The 20,727-nt window shown below is 38.2% G+C and overlaps 1 protein-coding gene and 1 pseudogene across 1 annotated transcript; one reads left to right on the plus strand and one right to left on the minus strand.

Moving 5' to 3' along the window:
* Positions 1-1,221: 1,221 nt before the first annotated feature.
* Positions 1,222-5,916, minus strand: LOC124103687 (folliculin-interacting protein 2-like). The gene is given in 4 exon segments (XM_046460414.2): positions 1,222-3,591; positions 3,593-3,702; positions 3,705-5,129; positions 5,220-5,916. Coding segments are annotated over 4 exon segments (3,147 nt in total). The 5' UTR covers positions 5,887-5,916; the 3' UTR covers positions 1,222-2,646.
* Positions 5,917-12,314: 6,398 nt separating this feature from the next.
* LOC124103709 (splicing factor C9orf78 homolog) lies at positions 12,315-13,178 on the plus strand (annotated as a pseudogene).
* The last annotated feature ends 7,549 nt before the right edge of the window (positions 13,179-20,727 follow it).

Below are 20,727 nucleotides of genomic sequence, written 5' to 3' on the forward strand. Positions count from 1 at the left end.
GGTAAGACTTAAAAGTTGAAGAAACCCTAAAGTTGGAATCCTGTCAACTGAGGTAGATTTCTTTATTTTTTTTTTTAATTTTTATTTTCTTCTTGAGGTGGGCATGGGAGCAGGTGGGATCCCTCCAACCGTTCAGCTGAGACAAGAATGAAGTCACGGGGTGGTCTGTGATGTTCGAGCGGTTGTCTCTCAACACAATCCCATGAGATTTTTTTCCTTTTTTGCTTCTAGGAAGAGGTTGAATTTAAGACAAAGACTTGCATGTTAAATATTAAAGGAGGCTTTAAAAAAAGAGCAGCTGTATGGGGTGAAGGTGGGAGTTCATAACCCACTAGAATCAAAGTGTGGAATATGATATGTCAAGAAATTTGTAATGTTTTGAACAACCCAAAATAAAAAATTAAAAAAAAAAAAAAAAAAAAAAAGAGCAGCAACATTCTTGGTGTGTTTTTGTAGGCGATAGATATGAGGATTCGGCTCTGACAGGAATCCTGAGTGTCACTGAGACGACCTGTGACCCACTTGTAGCTTCCCAATAGGTGTTTTTCTAAGAGTGAGTTTTGGAATATTAGATCAAGAGACAAATTAAATTTTTGCAGGCATTGGGGAGCTGGGCTAGATTTTTTATGTATGGGATTGAGAATCAGTCACTTAAAGCTCAATTTTCCCCGTAAGGGTCTGATTTTCAGCACGCCACAATGCCCACATTAGAACTGAACTGATTTTGAATCAGGTTATTTTCTAGAAACCCTGGAAGGTGGTGACTGAGGCAAGGTGCCCACAACATGTAAACAAGGAGAAGGGAACCAGAGGGGAATGCTTTAAGCTGGTGCAGACGGAAAAGCTGTAATGACAGCTTTGACAATTTATTCACATGCAAGGAAAAGCAAGTGCTGAGTGGGCCGAGCTACAGGTGGGGTTCATTTTCCTTCCATAACAAACAGCAAACAATGATGTCATGGAACCAGAGAACTGAAAACACCAAACTCCAATGTTAGGCAAAATGAAATGGAAAACTTCAATTTTGCGAAACCAAGACATAAAATGCAAATTAAAGATCTCCAGAACCTTGAAGCACCCATCTACTTTCGCAGCACAAAGGAGAAAGAGGAAGGTAGCAGTTCTGACCTATTCCTGATAAATAAACAGTACAGCCATTCACCTCCATTGGAACAGCTGTAGACGCTCTCAAATAATTACAGACCATAATGAGAGACGAACTTATGGACAGGGTCAGGATTTTATCAAACATAAAATGTGAACTAATTCCAACCCATAAAAAAGAGGTCACCTCATATTCTTAGGAACAGAAGATTCACAGAAAGGGCTGAAATGCTAACAATGTTTTGCCTTATTACATTAGCTCCTGTCTTTTGACCGTCATTTTTTAAATTTTTGAAGTGTTTTACTTTATCCTGGATGTCAGGACTTAGAATGTTTCATGGTCAGTAAACTAAGTTTCTTTAATATTAACAGACAATTGAAGTTTTTTTTTAAGTGAATTGGACTACTAATTCTTTACTTTGGTAGGTTTTATAAAATGGTCAAGTCAATTTCTGGGAAGATGTTTTGAAAAGACATAGGGATTAAGAGGTACAGAGATGATAATGTAAAAATTTAGGCCATGTATGAACCTTTTTCTTAATGTTCAAACTAATTGCTTTCACTGACCATCCTGAATTATTGCAGGTTTCATTTCTCGTGGGGACAGCAGTGTCTTTAAAAGTATAAATAGTCATTTGTATAAACTATTCTAGGAAGAAAGTGGCTCTGGCTGGAAGAATTCACCCACAGAAACACTCTTGAGCTTATAGAAATAACTTTGGTAAATGGCCTCTCTTGAAAATGCTGCTGAGAACTCTAAATCATAATGATAAAACATATGGCGTCAAACTATGCTTTGCTGCTACAAACTACATCTTGATGGGATTAGGATGCTACATTGACTCTTGGGTGTATTGCACCAGCAATCCATCTCTAACCTACCTGTGGCTGCATCTGAAACAAGGTAAACTCTGAGGAGAAATGAGAACAGAAGGTCCCCAAAAGCACTCTCTCTCTTCCCAATAGGCAGTTTTCTTTCACATCTTATGGCAAACAGCTGCTACAGCCAAAAATGGCTTTCTTCATTTCACTTTTCTTTTCTAAAAAGCAAACTCTGACCTGGAATCCAAAGTCCTTGTTCTGACTTTAGCCTAGTGTACTCTGCTCTCTACAGCTTGCAGTGCTTAGACTTAAACTCTGAAACATTTCCTACTGGAATGTTACATACACTGTTTACCTCCCTGCTCCAAAGTCACCCATCATTATTCTGCCCGACAACACAAGGCAATCAGTACCAAACGCTGAGTGTTCAGTGTAGTGCTTACGTTTTCCCCCACCAGAAAGGCCACTCTCTCCCCTGATTGATTCATGGGTAACAAAGGCCTAAAGTGTTCCTGAAAATCACAAATGCCAGTATTTAGAGTAAACCTGTCTTCTCTTCCAATGAAGCACCCACTCAAAAGTAACAATGCAAAACAAATGGTGGAATGACTATTTGTTTGCTCTTCTCATGCTTTGGATGTCCCAGAGAGTTTATTCCTCTCTTCTTCAGTTGAGACTTTGTTTTTCTTATTCCAAGGAAGAACTGTCCTGAGCTTCAGCTTATAGGAGTATTTGAGCCACGTAAGGAGAATGATTACTGGCAACAGCAATCAGCAGCGACAGGTCGTTAGATTCAATCCCCAGCACAACACCTAATTCCTTCACGTGGACTCGTGTATGTCCCTGAAGATACTCAGACAGCATTTTGCTTTTAAGATACATCTCCTGCAGTCTGTCCTCAAGATGCATGATGCAATGCACTGTGTGGATAAGATCAGCCACCAGGCACTGCTTCAGCTTCTCATCACTGCTGGTCCCATGAAGCACCAGATCAGGCATGTATGAGGGGCAGTAACCCGCCAGGAGACAGCGGCCAAAGTTTCTTACATTTGGGTTGCTGATGCTTTGAGACCTTGGCAGAGGCAGCTCCACTTCTAAGGTCCCTTCAATCCTGTCACCACTGTGATTTAGATCCAATGTGGCTGAAGCACATGCTTCATCGTCACTGTCTCCAAGAGCGATATCGGAGCTTTCGTTTCTGGGAATGTCTCCTTCAATCCTGAAGTCAGCCTTCCTATCGGCATCCCCACAGGGGACATCTGCAGCAACCAAGAAGCCAGAGACCTGCTGGACACACCTGTCGGGGGCAGGTTCTAATGAAGGTCCTTCCACATCTTTCAAATACAAACCTCTAGTTGTCTCCAGTGTTCTCCTTCCAGTTCCCGCTGCACTGTCAGTGGGAACAGCTTGGCTGAGCTGCCCAGCATCTGCTGCCACGTCAGGTCTGATACCTCTGTCCTCAGCAAAACCTCTGTCAGATTCACCTTCCTCTCCGTCAGAAGATCGATTCTGAGGACAACAGACATTCTTTTGAAAGCCAGGCTTGAAGGAGCACCTAGAAACCTGCTGGCTCTCAGCCACGTCAGCAGCCAAACTGGACTCGGCTGAGATACTGGCCACTTCTGGGTATTGTCCACAGGCCTTCAGCCGCTCCTCCATTTTTTTTGGTGCGGCTTTCAAAGTCAGACTCTGGAGATAGGGAGCTTCCAATTTGGAAAGTGACCTTTTCTACTGGAGAGTTCTCTCGGGAATGTCTGTCAGGACAAGGGCAAGGCCAGGCTTCTTAGTTATCTCCTCTTTCAGCTCCTCGTTGGCAGCTGGCCGGCTGATCTTCTTTTCTGCCCCTGGAATGGCACACCTGGGAAACCTCGAAGGGACATCATATGGTGCCTCTTTTTCACTTCCTTCATCCCCACAAAGGGGATGAGGTTTCCAAGAACTGTCTAATTCTGGCTCTTGGAACCCCATGCTATGAGCCTCAGATCCCTGGTCTGGCCTCTTCTTTCCTTCTTTGTCAGGTCTGGGATCCAGGTCTCTAATGTCAGTGCCCTCTGGAGTCCCAGCTAACCCTGTGGGCCCAGGGCTCCTTCTCTCAATCATTGCTGTTGGTAGGATGGGGGGTACCAGAGCAGGCTCATTTCTCACTGTCACTACCACATACTCGGACTCCTCCACCTCTCCTTTCTCCAAGGCTGTTACAATCTTGCTCCCATTTATAACTTGGTCACCTTCACTGTGATTCCCACTCCAGGTCAGCTGGTTCTCTTGCAGCTCAGAGCAACGGAGAAAGTAGGTCAGGGCATAAAGAATGCGCTGGACCAAATCCTTCTGCTTCCCTACCACCACAGTGCGAGTCAGTCTTACTGGAGAGCCTATAGCTCCATAAAGGTCACCCAGCTGTGCCCAGAGAGGATTGTACGCATGTGTTTTGGCCAGCATGTTCACTGATTGAGAGGTACATTTCTCTGAGAAGGCCTTAATGGGAGGGTGATCAACAGGCATGACAGTTGGTACCCAAGCCAGGTGGTAGGTTAACACTGCAGTCAGTAAGGCAGCAAAAAACTGATTTTTGTTGATTTGTTCTATCAGAAGTGTAAACTCCTTGAGAAAGCGCTGGCAGAGCTGGGTTTTTTCCAAAGTGTTTGACATCATAGTAAGCCATACTGGTTCAGCTATCCTTAGAACAGAATGTAAATTCCAGATAGTCCCTCTGAATTCTCCCAGAGCTTCCATCAGACGGCTGATGTAAAACTGGACACGGAGGCTTGATTCTGCAATCTTTCTACAGGAGATCATGGCCTTTTCAATTGCACCCTTTAGCCTGTTCATGTGAGATTCAGAGAGGGGGAAATGAGAAAAAAAGAAGTCCTGGAAATTCCGTTGCGCTTCTTCTTTCTCACACAGGGAAAAGATGATGCTTATGGCAATTTTCTTCCTCCTAACTATGGCTGGATTAGAACTACAGGTTTCTTCAGCCAAGCTAAATGTCTCATCAGTGGACCTCCTTGGAAAGATGCCATTCTCTAAACTTGTCGTCTGACTTCGAAGCCAACGGCGCTGATAACTGCTGGAAGAAGATGTAGAGGAGCTTGGAGATGGGAAAGGCGTGATCAAAAGGCTGCTTAGTGAGGCTGATCGAGCAATGCCACTGTCCCTGTCTTCATTCTGTCCTCTGCTTGGCATATCAACTGGGGTGCTGTGTGCTGCAAAGAAAGAAGCACTCCGGGTGAGCCGGAGAGGTCCTCCTTCAGCTGCCCCCTGCAGCAGTTTGCTGCTGCATGCTTGCAGCAGACCTAGGTTACTTCCGGCACGACCAGGACCCAAACTATGCTGATTCGTGTTCGGTTTTCCTGCATGAGGATCTTGGTTGATGTACTCAAAGCTGTCTTGCAAGTTATTTGTTCTTCCACAGAAGCTGCCCACTCTAGCAGAGAAAACTTTACTAATCATCAGTTGTGGAGGAGAACGTATATAGTGTATCTTTAAGGTGGAGCCTTTATAACTCATTGCGACTGAGCCAAACATCATTTCCCCTAGCATGTTGACATCGGAAGCTGGTCTTGTGTACTGGTACTTTGAAAGCTGCTCCTTGGTGTGTTGTAAAGATCCTCCAGAAGAACTATGGGAAGAGATGCTGCTGCTGCTGCTGCTGCTGCTGCTACTTCCGCTGCTGCTACTTCCTTGGCAGCACTTGGCTGACGTTTTCACAGGGACATCCTCTGTTTTCTTAGTTGCCATCTCTTCAATCTTTTGAACAGCTTTAGAATCAAACAACACTTGTCTGCCTCTCCTCTCACAGTCCTGGTAAACTATCAGGCGAATGTCACTCAAGTCAAACTCTGAACATGACCAACTAAAGGCGGGTCCTTCCTTGGGAGCCCTGCCCTGGGCGGACGCCGACGCTGTGCTGCCGCCGCTGCCCCTTTTGTTGAAGAGCTTCTGGAGTAGGGTCGGGGCCATGATGCTGCCGCCGCCGCTGCAGCTCCGGCCGCGCGCTCGGGGCCAGCAGCTCAGCGCGCAGCCAGGCGCGGCGGCCGCAGCGGCGGGGCCATAGCGGCGGCGGCGGCGGGGCTGCGGCGGCTAAGGAACTGTGCTCCGCGCCGGGGACGCCGGCGGCCGGTCATATGACTGGGCCGGCCCACCGCCTCGCGCGCTGACAGTTACCTCCTGCGGGAGGAGTCCGCAGCCCCGCCGAGTTTATGTTTTTTGCTTTGAAATATATAAAATTAATATTTTCTTTCTTATTTAATGGTTTTTTTAAAATCCCAACATCTTTTTTTTAATTATTCAGCCTATTCCAGAAATTTACTACAAGTTTACACCTGAATTTAAAGAACTATGGGAAAATTTGACAGTAAGCTTTTCATTTTTCATAAGTCTGAATAGTTGAGGCTCATTTCTGACGTGAGAGTAGTATATAGGATTCAGTGGCATCTCCCAACATCTTATAATATGTTTATACAACTTTACAAATAATAGGTAAGCAAGTCCAAAACACTGAAATGCATCTTTTTTCTCTCCTCTGTTTAATATACTGGCATACATTTGATGAATAATTAAATATTGATTTTTTTTCTTTACACAAGTTCATTTTTTTACAATTGATTAATTTTTAATTGATTATTACATCTGTTATAGGAAAACCCAGCTATCAATTCTTGGCATAGAAGTGACAATAATTGCTTGTCCAAAGGCATTATTTTCAGATTAATATATGTTCTGTTCTGGCACAAGTCCATTTTTTAAAAAAAACAAATAGTATTTCTTAAAATAACACTGAATATTTGCTACAAATTTTCAGGAAAATTTTTAAAGAGATAAATTATTTTAAGGAAATGAATCCAGTCTTATAGGTAATGTCAGCCACTATAAAAAACTGTTCAACCTTTGTGAAATTTTAATTATTCACCATTTGGTAATATCCAGTAACCCAGAACATTTTTTTTTCCTCTCAGAGATTTTTGAACTGAGATCTACAAAAACAGAAATACCATCTATTTTCAGCTATTTAATGTAGTACTGAAAATGTCCATGCTCAGTAGGATATTTCCTTTGTTTTATTTATATAACTCATTTAGTTGTATGGCCTATAAAATGTTTTTAATTTCTAAATATCTATTAAAAATAAATCCGGGCTGGGGTTGTGGCTCAGCGGTAGAACACTCGCTTAGCACGTGTGAGGCCCTGGATTCGTCAGCACCACATAAAAATAAATATACAAAATAAAGGTATTGTGTACAACTAAAAAATAAATATTTAAAAAAATAAAAATAAAAAATAAATCCTACATTGATAATTATCTTAGTCTCAATTTTGATGACAATTTAGCAGTATTCCCTGTCTACAATGTAGCAAAACTGAACTGGTTGCAAAATCAGTTAGCCTTACTTTTTTACTTCTTTCTACTTCAAAGTAATTATGAGGTAGTATTGAGACCATCCCTATTGACCAACTTAAAACATACATCTCAATCTCATTTGTCTGTTATTTCTCCCTCTCACTGAAAAAAAAAAGAAAAAAAATATGTCTCATTCTCAAGTTTCTTTTCTTCCCTGTATACTTCATATTTAGATGGAAATTAATATTAGATAATAAATCCAAGTATGTAGAGAAGAAAAGAAAATTATATTAAAAGATAATGACAACTGAAATAAGCCAGACTTAGAAAGTTCAAGGTAAAATGTTTTCTCTCATAAGTGGAAGCTACAGAGAGGGATGGGAATAAGAAAAAAGGGGTCTCATGAAAATAAAAATACCAATAGAAAAAAGGAAAAGGATCGAGAGAGGGAGGAAGGGAAGGCATGGGGAAGTATTGGGTACAAAATCTAGCAAATTATGTTATGTCTACGTATGAACATTCTATATGAGTCATATATATACTCATATTATTCACTGTTCATACTTATATATATGTTTATACATGAATATAGCATAATGTATGACTATAATGCACTAAAATAATAAAAGCAACAATAGAAAGGAGATCTATAGAGTACAACAAGCAGATTGGGAGGTAGGAAGGGAGAGAAAAGGAAGGTACTAGGGAATCAAATTGATCATAGATCATAGATCAAATTATGTCATGTGCACATATGAATATAGCATAATAATACTATGCATAATGCACTAATAAAATATTTTAGAGGGGGTTGGGGTTGTGGCTCAGTGGTAGCGCTCTTGTCTGGCATGTGTGAGGCACTGGGTTTGACCTTCAACACTGCATATAAATAAATAAAATAAAGGTCTATTGACAACTAAAAAAATATGTAATTAGAGTTTTGATTTAGATCAGTCCAAAATGGGCTGGGAATATAGGTCAGTTGGGAGAGTGCTTGCCTTGCATGTACAGGCCCTGAGTTCAACCCCCAGCAAAACAAAAAATAAAATAAAAACAACATAAAAAACAGATCAGTCCAATACTGATCATTGATTTATGTTATGATTTTATATGAGTCATTTATCTTTTCATATTGTTTTCCTACCCTAAAATAGAAATCACCTCTTCCTCTATGTTATGTTGGTATAACATTTAGAGATTATCAGAAAGAAAATGATATAGGAGGGGCTGGGGTTGTGGCTCAGTGGTAGAATGCTCACTTAGCAGGCATGAGGCACTGGGTTCGATCCTCAGCACCACATAAACGTAAAATAAAGATATTGTGTCTACTTAAAACCTAAAAAATAAATATTTTTTTAAAAAAGAAAAAGAAAATGACATAGGAGAATTGAGCAGTAAGGTGGGTTACTTGAAGTATAATCATTGAGATGGAGACAAAACTTAACACTAGAACTGTCAAAAAATAAAGCCAAAGGAGTGGGTTTACGCCCATGCCTAGGATAGTGACTGGCATACAGTAAGTGCTTAATTACCCAAAAGATGTCTTTCATAATTCTATGCTCCAAATAAAAAGGAAAGTGCAACTATATGCTACTATAAACAAATTCTCATGCTTATGTGTTTATAATACAGTGCATTTCATCAAATACTGCCCAAGAAAATTAAATTGGAATGAGGCCAAGGTATATCATTAAATATAGGTGTGAAAAATTAAAAATAAGGTTTTGAAAAGTAGCATCTAACAATGAAATTTGTGGCTCTCCATATTTGTTTTCCAAATGATAGTTCTCATTTTACTTATTGATCAATAAGATTTACTATCCAGATTTTAAACAAACATTAACATTTTTTAAAAAGTGAAGAGTCCCAGATACATTTTTATAATACAAAAGAAGGAGATGATCCAGAAAGAGATTATAATATAAAAGAATAAGTTGATACTTGTTTAAGAGCACAAGAAACAAAATAAGTAGAAGACCTGGAAAATGAGAACAGGACAGAATTTATTAGAATAATAGTTGTCTAATATCCATGCTAATAGAGAAATGGGCTTGCCCCACCCCCCACTATAGTTATACATGTTAATAGGGAGAAAAGTTTACTACTTGGTTCTTTGAACTTCTTCAAAGAACAAATTCAATTGAGACAAAAACTAGAGTGTATATTCAGCATTTAAATACATTTTGTTCTAACTATTGCTTTTAAAGGGCTATCTTAGAATAACTAGATTTAGGCCTGGCATGGTAGCACATGCCTGTAATCCCAGAAACTTGGGAGGCTGAGGCAGGAGGATCACAAGTTCAAAGCCAGCTTCAGCAATTCAGTGAGACCCTAAGCAAGTTAGCGAGACCCTGTCTCAAAATAAAAAATGAAAAGGACTGGTGATATGGCTCACTGTTTAAGTGTCTCTGGGATCAATCTCCTCTGGTACCCATGCCCAAATTACTAGACTTATCCTTACACATTTATTTTTCATTCAGTATCTCTCCAGAGTCTATTCATTCCTATAAGTAAAATCACTACACATAGCAAAATTAAAATGGAGAATGGATTAGTAAAATGATCTTAAAGAGCAGGCCTATGAATTGTAATTAGTACACTCAGCTATTGTGAATTGATCTGCTATAAAAAACATTGATGTGACTGCATTACTGTAGTATGCTGATTTTAAGTCCTTTGAGTATAGACCGAGGAGAGGGATAGCTGAGTCAAATGGTTGTTCCGTTCCAGGTTTTCTGCGGAATCTCCATACTGCTTTCCAGAGTGGTTGCACCAATTTGCAGTTCCACCAACAATGTATGAGTGTGCCTTCTCCCCCACATCCTCACCAACACTTATTGTTGTTTATATTCTTGTTAACTGCATTCTGACTGGCATGAGATGAAATCTTAAGAGTAGTTTTGATTTGCATTTCTCTAATTACTAGAGATGTTGAACATTTTTTCATATATTTGTTGATTGATTGTAGATGGACATTATTACCCTATTTGACTGCACATATGGAGTGATACTACATCATGTACAATCAGAAAAATTAAAAGTTGTGCTGCATTTGTGTATGATGAATCAAAATGCATTTTGCTGTCATATATACCTAATTAAGATATATAAAATTTTAAAAATAGATCTTAATCTTCAAGGCAGAAAAGAAGGCAAAACAGTTACCCAGGTAATTCAAGATCACAACACTGGAATTTTTCTAGAAATGTATACTCTCCTCCTTTCTCATACAGTTCTCAGATCTCATGGAAATCTGGTTCCTCCCACTCCCTGGCTCCATTCTTCACTGTTCTCTCCATAGTCACCAAGTGCATCATACCATTGCTTCTTCTCATTCCATATTAACGTGTAACTTTTTTGAAGCACTGGAAATTATGCTCTCACACTCACTTTTTTCCTCTTTCTACCTGCCATAACACTATTTTGTTTCATTGTTGTCTTAGCAGTATAGAGTATCAAATCAAAAGCCTCATGCATGCAAGTCTGCTACCACTGAGCTACAATTTCAGTCCCAAAACACTAAGGCGATTTTCACCTACCCCTACATACCTAACTCAATCTCTCCTTTTTTCTACTTGTTCTTCCCTTTAAATGTTAGTCTCCCCCAGGATTTTCTTCAGTTCTTTGCTCTTTTCAATGCTCTCTCCTTGGATAATCACATCTATTCTCATAGCTTCAGATACTAACTCTACAGAGAGGTTTAATCGGTATTGTGCATCCCACTTCTACATTTCTAATTTCTGAACATGAACTTCCTAGACCACTTTGTAGATTAAGATCCCTTAAACTCATTTGATCTCTACCACACCTGGCTAAGACCAGATCCCAGGTTCATTCTCAGACAAGTGAATCAGCATCCACTCAGGCTAGAAGCAGCTTTATCTTTGGCTCCTCTCCCTCCTTTGTACTCCATAGCCAAACATTAAATGTTAATAATTCCCTCTAAAAGAGCCCTCAGAAAAAAATCTTTACCCCACCTACCTCAGATAATCTATTCACTAATCTCCAGGATATATAAAGAATTCAAAAAACTTAACACCAAAGAAACAAATAACCCAATCAATAAATGGGCTAAGGAACTGAAAAGACACTTCACAGAAGAAGAAATACAACTGATCAACAAACATTTGAAAAAATATTCATAATCTCTAGCAATTAGAGAAATGCAAATCAAAACTACTCTAAGATTTCATCTCATGCCAGTCAGAACGGCAATTATCAAGAATACAAGCAATAGTAAGTGTTGGCAAGGATGTGGGAGGAAAGGTACACTCATACATTGCTGGTGGAACTGCAAATTGGTTCAACCAATTTGGAAAGCATTATGAAGATACCTCAGACAACTTGGAATGGAACAACCACTTGACCCAGCTATCCCATTCCCCGATCTATACCCAAAGGACTTAAAATCAGCATACTACAGTGACACAGCCACATCAATGTTTACAGCAGCTCAAATCAAAATAGCTAAACTATGGAACTAATCTAGATGTCCTTCATCAGATGAATGGATGAAGAAAATGTGGTACATACACAAAATGGAATATTACTCAGCCTTAAAGAAGAATGAAATTATGTCATTTTCAGGTAAATGGATGGAACTAGAGAATATCATGCTAAAGAAAATAAGCCAATCCCAAAAAAACCAAAAGCTGAATGTCTTCTCTGATAAGCAGATACTGATCCATAGTTGTGGGGGTAGGGAAAAATGAAGGAACTTTGCTTTAGGATTGAGGGGAGGGAAGGAGTTTCAGGGATGGGAGGACGGTAAAATGAGACAGACATTATTACCCTTTACAGCCAAAGGCATGAGAAGTTGTGCTCCATTTGTGTACAATACATCAAAATTCATTTTACTGTCATGTATAACTAATTACATTTTTTAAAGTATGAAAAAAATAATTAATTAATTAATTAATTGATTAAAAGAGCCCTCACACCTATCTTCACTTTTCTCTTATCACTCCTACTGCCTTCACTTAGAATATACTCACTTCTCCCGGAACTCGGCGCGGCGGCGCGGCTGCAGGACCCGGGGGTCGGTGCCACTATGTGGGTCACCGGAAAGATGTTTCGTCAGCGAGGGGCCAACTCTGAGTCGGAGGAAGATAAGCGGGAATTGGAGGAGGTTCTGCAAAAACTGGAAGAGACCCGAGAGGTGCAGAACTTGAGAAAGAGGCCCAATGTGGTGAGTGCTGCTGCCCTGCTGGTGGGAGAGAAGGTAAAGAAGAGACCACACTAGTGGATGATCCCTTTCAGATGAAGACAGGTGGTATGGTGGACATGAAGAAATTGAAGGAAAGGGGGAAAGATAAGATTAGTGAAGAGGAGGACATTCATCTGGGTACATCGTTTCCTGCAGAAACCAATTGGAGGGATGAAGATGCAGACATGATGAAGTACATTGAGAGAGCTAAAGAAGAGGAAAAGGATTGTGGAACATGAGGAACTGAAAATCAAGCCAAAGAACGCAGAGCACTGTCTATATGAACTTCCTGAAAACACCCGCATCTCCTCTGCAAAGAAGACTGAGGAGATGCATTCCAACCAGATGCTGAGTGGCATCCCCGAGGTGGACCTGGGCATCGATGCGAAAATAAAAAATATCATTTCCACGGAGGATGCCAAGGCTCGCCTGCTGGCAGAGCAGCAGAACAAGAAGAAAGACAGTGAGACATCCTTCGTGCCGACGAACATAGCTGTGAATTACGTGCAATACAACCGATTTTATCATGAGGAGCTCAATGCTCCCATCCAGAGAAACAAAGAGCCCAAAGCCCGGCCCTTGCGAGTGGGTGACACGGAGAAGCCAGAGCCTGAGCGGTCTCCTCCTAACCGCAAGCATCCTGCTAATGAAAAGGCCACTGATGACTACCACTATGATAAGTTCAAGAAGATGAACAGGCGGTACTGACTGAGACATCGGGGAGGGGTCACTAGCACATGCGGCCGCACCCACCCTGCTACAGAAGGCCTGGGAGGTCCCTGCCGGGCAGGCTTGGTGCCGCTGCTTCCTACTGGCTTTCAAGCACTGAATTTGTGACTTTTTGAAACAGAACTGGGTAGTTTTCCTATATGGGGGCAAACTGTTCCTATGAGCATCATTAAATCTTGTTTGTAAATGGAAAAGAAAAAAAAAAAAAAAAAAAAAAAAAAAATATATATATATATATATATATATATATATATATTCACTTCTCCAATTTATAACTTTAGTAGCCCTGGATCTTCCTGGCAACCATTCTTTTCATTCAGTCTGTCTTCTATAATGCCATCAGAATCACCTTTCAAGAATACAAATCTTAAAACACTCTCACTGTCCATACAGAATATAATTCAAGTATTTTAGCGTATACTTGAGAACCATCAGAATCTTGTCCTTGTCTAGCTCTGTGGCCTCAACTCCTACCCTTTCCTCAATGCCCCCACTCAGTTATTCCCTCCCATACAGTCTGCTTTCTGGCCACATGGAACTACTATTCATCTACTATTAATCTACTTACTCTTCTACTACCATATATTTCCATAATTGCATGCTGTGCTTAAGATAAAAGTCTGAGAAATACAAAGGTTCTGTAAAATGTTAGATGGGTTCTAAATAAAGTAGCAATACTTTCCTGTTAAACTGTGAGTGTGTGTATAGCATTTCAAACAAATTTATATAGTTGTTCTTGAGTGAATTGTAGTCTGCTTTAAGAAACACTGTGCCATATGAAGAATGTCATTAGAAACTAATAGATACATGAATTTGTGAATCGGCTTTAGTTTTTTGGTGTGTGTATGTGTGTGTGTGTGTGTGTGTTTCAGTACTGGGGATTGAACTCAGGGGCACTTGACCACTTATCCACATCCCCAGGCTTATTTTGTATTTTATTTAGAGAAAGGATCTTACTGAGTTGCTTAGCACCTCACTTTTGCTGAGGCTGGCATGCACCACAGTACCCAGCTCTGTTTTGTTATTTAAAGAGTTTATTAACAGTCATCTCACATATAGAATATTTACTGTTTATGTTGGGTATCTTGAATTTTCATTTCAGCATATGTTTGTCATACTATAAAATGTTTATTTGTGTATATGTCTTAACACAAAAATTAAAATGTGATCATTTAAGTCACAATTAATTACTCTGTGAGACTGCAAATTTTGCTGTATTCTTTAAACTAAACACAAAATGTCTCATGAACTCCAGCTGGTGTTGTGTTAATTCATTTTAATTTAAAAGTGTTTTCCAAATTTTGATTAATTGGAGTAAATTAAACTTACATTTTTCTGTTCATTACTATACTCTTAAGAGCAAAGAAGCAATTCAAGATTAAGAAAAAATATTCTCAATATACATGTTGACAAAGGATTCATATCCAGAATGTATTAAAAAAACTAAATTTCATCAAGAAAAAGACAGACAGCAGAACAGAAAAAAAAAAACTGCAAAAGGTTTGAACAGATGCCACACAAAAAGAATCCCAAGTGCCCATAAAGAAATGAAAAAAAAAGAACTTCATCAGAAAAAAAATGCACATGAAAAATCACAATGAGAGAACACTATAGACTTATCAAAAAAGACTTAAAATCAGAAAATATTAAATGTTGACAAGGATGTGAAACAAAACAATTAAATATTGGTCGTGGGAGTGTAAATGGGTATGACCACTGTGCAAAACTACTTGGAAGTATTATATAACGCTAAATATCCCACTCATAAGTATACACCCATATATGTTTGTTCACTGAATGATTTGTATCTGAATGTTCATAATAACATTATTTGTAAAAGCTCCAAACTGGAAACTAATCAAATACTCAACAGTAGAATACATGAACAAATCATAGTATATTCCACCAGTGGAATGCTAGAGGGCAATGAGCATGAATGATCAACTATTATATTTAACAACATAAGTGACTTACATATAATGCTGGGCAAAAGGAACCAGATACTAGTTAATACTGAAGTATGATTTCGTTTACATAAAATTCAAAAGCAGTGCTATGCTGTGTGCATACACAAATATGAAACAAAACCCACCATTATGTACTACTATGATGCACCATTTCCTTTTTAGGAAATAAAATTAATTGTAAGAAAATATACAAAAGCAAGTGAAACTAATCTATGCTATTAGAAGCCATGATAGTGGTTTCTCTTGATGGGAAAAGGGAATAGTTACTAGACAGGAGCATGAGGGCATTTTGAGTATAGTTCTGTTTCTTGATTCAGCTTCAGGTTTTGTGGTAAGAGCTCTCCCTAAACAAAGAGGAAACTATGTGAGGCACTTAGTAGCTATGTGCTCATGTGTTCCCAGAACAAAAAAAAAAGGTGACATGGCACATTCAGTGCACATACACAACTCTGTCATAACTCTGCCATAACTCTGCCACAACTCTGTTATGCACAACACTGTCACAACGTAATACTTAGCAAATACAAAAGCAATAGAGATAAATACCTTATATTCATAATGGAATGAAATTAGAAATCAATGATGAGATTAAAAAAATAGAAACCATTCTTAACATCTGGAGATTAAATAGTATACTTTTCAATGATGACTGGATAGCAGAAGAAATCAGGGGAGAAATAAAAAAATATTTAGAGGTAAATGAGAATAATGGTACAACATATCAAAATCTCTGGGACTATGAAGTTGGTTCTAAGAGGAAAGTTCATAGCATTGAGCTCATTAAAAGAGTAGAAAGATATCAAATAAATAATCTACCATTACCTCTCAAGTCCCTAGAAAAAGAAGAGGAAACCAACATCAAAATCAGTAGAAGAGGACAGGGGCAGTGGTGCATACCTGTAATCCCATGAAAATCTATATCACATTACCATAAAATCATTTAATAATATATAATGCCATAGTGATGTTTGACTCTTCAGATGTCAAGCTAAGTGATCTTGGGTAAGTTACTGTACTTCTCTAGTTTCTTCCTTACGTTTACTTTGAGGCGAAATTGAAATAACATAAAAACTCTTAGCACAGTGCCTGGCATATACCTACATGCTGAGTAAATATTGGCTTCTATAATTATTATTGTTGTTTTTAGTACTAAATAACAAAACCACATAGACTTAAAATTTATTGGGAAAAGTAGCTCATGCAGTCCAAACAACAAAAATTTGGTTGTATCAAAAGGCTAATTTGTTAATTTACACTGAGAAAGATAACTGTCAAGCTGATTAGTATTCATAAATCAGCAGAGCATTTTCCTCCCAGGAAAAAAACACACTTAGGAAACCAAATGAGATCAGGGTCTACTTAGAGACTGCACTGAAATCAAGCCAGAAAAACGACTATACTCTCTCTCTCTCTCTCTTTCCTATTTCTCCTTCAACTTCAATATTTCCTATCTCTGCTATAATTTAATATTCCTAGGAAAATTGTTTTACTTACTATCCTGAACAATCCCTCTGACTTCCCTTTAGCTATATAATAAAGCATACATTCCTTAGGGCAGCTGTGAGGATCATATTAATCTGTTCCCAAAGTTGCTATCCAATTTCATTCCCACCTTCTGTCCAACATAAGCTCTCCATTTCAGTAAAGATAGGTTCTTTGTTATTCTCTGAAATATGCCTTGCTTATTCTTATTTCATGCTAACCATAGGCTGTTTTCCTCATAAAATTGTCTCTCCGGAGTCTTTTTATCATTTAAGAGCCAGCTTAAGTCCTACCTCCTTCATAAGGAATAGACAATTAATTCCAGTCTATACTGAATTTCCAAATTTCTGTGAGTTAAATTGCCTTGCTCTTTTTCACAAATATGTAAATATAGGCATATTGACTTAACTCTCCTACAGAACTTATTTCCCTAACCAAATTATTAATTTCTGGAAGATAAAGTAGTTGGGGTTTGGGTTAGTTTGGGTATATACTTAGAAAATAACACAGTGTTACATATAATACTGAATCTCAATGAATAAAGAAATGATTCATTAATAAAGTTCCTAATCCAGCAAGGTTACCTGGCCCTGGCATGTGCCCTATTACAGTTTGCATCTTAAATGTCCCCCAAAGGCCCATATGTAGCAGGCTTGGTTGCCAGCCTATGGCACTATTGGGAAAGGATAGAAAATTTAGGAAGTCAGGAGAAGTTAAGTCATTGAGCTGATCATTGAGCATATGCCCTTTCTTTTTTTTTAACATTATTTAGTGTTTCAAATGTTTTTAATGTATGAATTATAACAAAGGAAAAAGAATTTTCAAAACCTTTAGTCATTAAGTACTGAATTTTCTCAAGTTTCCTATCAAAGACATTCATTTTTTGCCTGCTTTCATATACATATTTTTTAATTTATTCTAATTTGTTATATATGACAGCAGAATGCATCTAGAGCACAATTTTTCATATCTCTGGTTGTACACAACGTAGTCACACCATTCATGTCTTCATACATGTACTTAGAGTAATGATATCCCTCACATCCCACTGCCTTTCCTATCATCATATCCTCTCCTGTCCCCTCCCTCCCCTTTGCCCTATTTAGAGTTTGTCTATTCTTCCCATGCTCCCCCCACATTCCCATTATGAATCAGCATCCTTATATCAGAGAAAATATTTGGCATTTGGGTTTCCTTCCTTTCTTTTTGTTTGCTTCTTGGCCACCATGATGTGAGCAGCTTTGTCCCATCATCTACTCCCAGCAATGATGTTCTGTCTCAACAAAGGCCCCAAAACAATGGAGCAAACCAACCATGAACTGAAACCCTGAGCCAAAATAAATCCTTTTAAGTTGTTTACCTCAGGTGTTTTGTCACAGTGATTGAATACTGACCAACATACTCCCCCAGGCTCCAAACATTCAAGTTTCTGTTAGTGCTCTCTCTACACTATAACTTTATCACCATGTGCAGCACAAGATTCCTAATTGCTTCAGGAAGTAAATGTCTAACAAAAAAAAATCATTATCTCCAAATGTCCCTTTGTAATTTCTTTTACTCTACAAGATAGAAATATATCAATATGAAATAAATACCCAGTAAGTAACTTTGTAATCTATTTTAATTTCCTAGATATCTTCAGTCCTTTAGGCAGATAAAATCTCCCAGAATACTAATACCAATTAACTGATAAAAAGATAAAAATCCTGCCCCCCCCCAAAAAAAAAAGACACAAAGATTTGAAAGTGACTCATTAAATGGTCATTTATTTTCTTTTAATTCTAAACAAATACATTATATGGTAGGTGTATTCTGATGGAATGAGAGAGCTGAGCAGAAGCCATTTGTATGACTGTTTCAGTTTTCTTTCAACAATTGTAAGCTGTTAAAAATTAAGTAGAGGGGCTGGAGTTGTGGCTCAGCAGTAAAGTGCTCACCTCGAATGAGTGAGGTCCTGGGTTTGATCCTCAGCACCACATAAAAATAAGTGAATAAAATAAAGGTATTGTGTCCAATTACCAATAAAAATAAATATTAAAAAAAATTAAGTAGAGGCACTAGGTTCAATCCTCACCACCACATAAAAATAAACAAATAAAATAAAGGCATTCTGTCCATCTACAACTACAAAAAAAAAAGATTTAAATTAAATAGATAGCTTGCATAACAGTACTTTCTATCTTTATGTGGCCCAAAGATAGAAATGAAAATTTCTAAAAACAAAAAACTAAAATCAAGGACAGTTATATAAACAATTTCCCAAATTGTTCATTAGGCAGAAATAAACCAGCTCAAATTTGAAAAGACAAAGGAAAAATGAATACTAAAATGTCCTATCTGCTCTTATTTAAACTATAAAATAAATTTGAACTAGAAAAATTTTATTGTGAATTTTCCAGTGGAGAACTAGATAAGTAAATAAGTTTAAGAAACATTTTAATTTCCAAAACCAATTTTCTATAAATTTAGCATAAGGTGTGTGGATTAATTTTATCAACTGCCTGATGCAAATTATGTGATATTTTTTTCATTCATACATTTGGAGGAGAAAATATAAATCACACAAAAATTTAAAAATACATATCTTATTCACCTTTTTTATTCCCTCAGAGTATAAAAGTGCTCTGCGTATACCAGGGGTTTAGAAGCACCTCTTGAACTAACTTCATATGTAATTTTTTTGCAAATTTTAAACTCAAAAGTTGACATGTACACTTGATACCCTTTAGGATGACTATCCAATGGGTAAGGATAAGTGTTAGTGAGGATGTGGAAGAAATTAAAACCCTAATCCACTTTGATGGAACTGTAAAATGGTCCAGCCATTAGGGAACATGGTATGGCAATTCCTCAAAACTTTAAACAGAATTATAAAACCCAGAAATTCCCCTTCTAGGTATGCAGATTTAAAAAATGATTTAAAGTGGGAACTCAGGTATTTTTAGAATAATACTCACAGCAGCATTATTTGTAAGAGTCAAAAGATGGAAACAAGCCAGACTTAAGATATGATATGGCTCAGTGGTTAAGCATCCCTGGGTTCAATTCTAGTACTACCCCCCCCCAAAAAGTGGAAACAATCCAAATCCAAATGTCTATCAGTAAATGAATGAATCAGTAGTTGTGGTGGTATGGGCCAGCAGTCCTAGCTACTCAGGAGACTGAGGCAGAGGTTTACTTCAGCCCAGGAAAACAATGAGAACTTGTCTCAAAAACAAAACAACAGTTGGGCACACTGGTCCACACCTGTACTCCCAGCGACCTGGGAGGCTGAGATAGGAGGATCACATTTTAAGGCCAGCTTCAGCAACTTAGGCTCTAAGCAACTGAGTGAGACCCTGTCCCAAATAAAAAATAAAAATAAAAACAGCTGGGGGTATGGTTCAGTGGCAAATTGTCCGTGAGTTAAATCCCTAGTAACCAAGCAACAAATTGTAGATAAGTATATAAACAAAAGGTGGTATATATGGGAAATACTATTCAATCTTTAGAAAGAAGTGAAATTCTGATACATGCCACAATGTAAATGTACCTTGAAAACTTTATGCTAAGTGAAAAAAGCCAGACTCAACAGGACAAATACTAAATGATTTCATGGACAAGGTAACCATAGCAGGCAAATTCATTAAGATATAATGCAGAATAGGGGTTACCAGGAGTGCAAAGAATGGGAAATTTAATGGGTAGAGTTTCTTTTGAATGGAGGTGATTTAAGGGGAAAATAGGTTTGGAAATGCATAGTGGTGACAGTTACACAACATAGTGAAGGTTCTTTGTGCCACTAAATTGTACACTTGAGCACAGGTGAGGTGTGTTTTGTGTATAGTGTTCCAAACTTAAAAAAAAAAGTTAATAAATATTTAGTTTTCACCTTTTTGCTTCTACAAAAACTAAATTAGAGCTTTCCTTTTCAAAGGCCTTAATTTAATTTCCTTTGGGGTATCTTTTCAATGTTTTATGGAATTGTGATGAAAATATTTGTAAAATAACACATTTGAAGCAATTTCATTCTGGATCATCCAGGATAGGCCATTCCCTGTTGCATTATCAGTTAATTCAAGATTCTAGAAGATTTTTGC

The sequence above is a fragment of the Marmota monax genome, unplaced genomic scaffold (genome assembly GCF_021218885.2).
Source record: "Marmota monax isolate L192 unplaced genomic scaffold, Marmota_monax_Labrador192_F-V1.1 WCK01_AAM20220418_F8-fsc00219, whole genome shotgun sequence".
In the NCBI taxonomy this organism is placed as follows: domain Eukaryota; kingdom Metazoa; phylum Chordata; class Mammalia; order Rodentia; family Sciuridae; genus Marmota; species Marmota monax.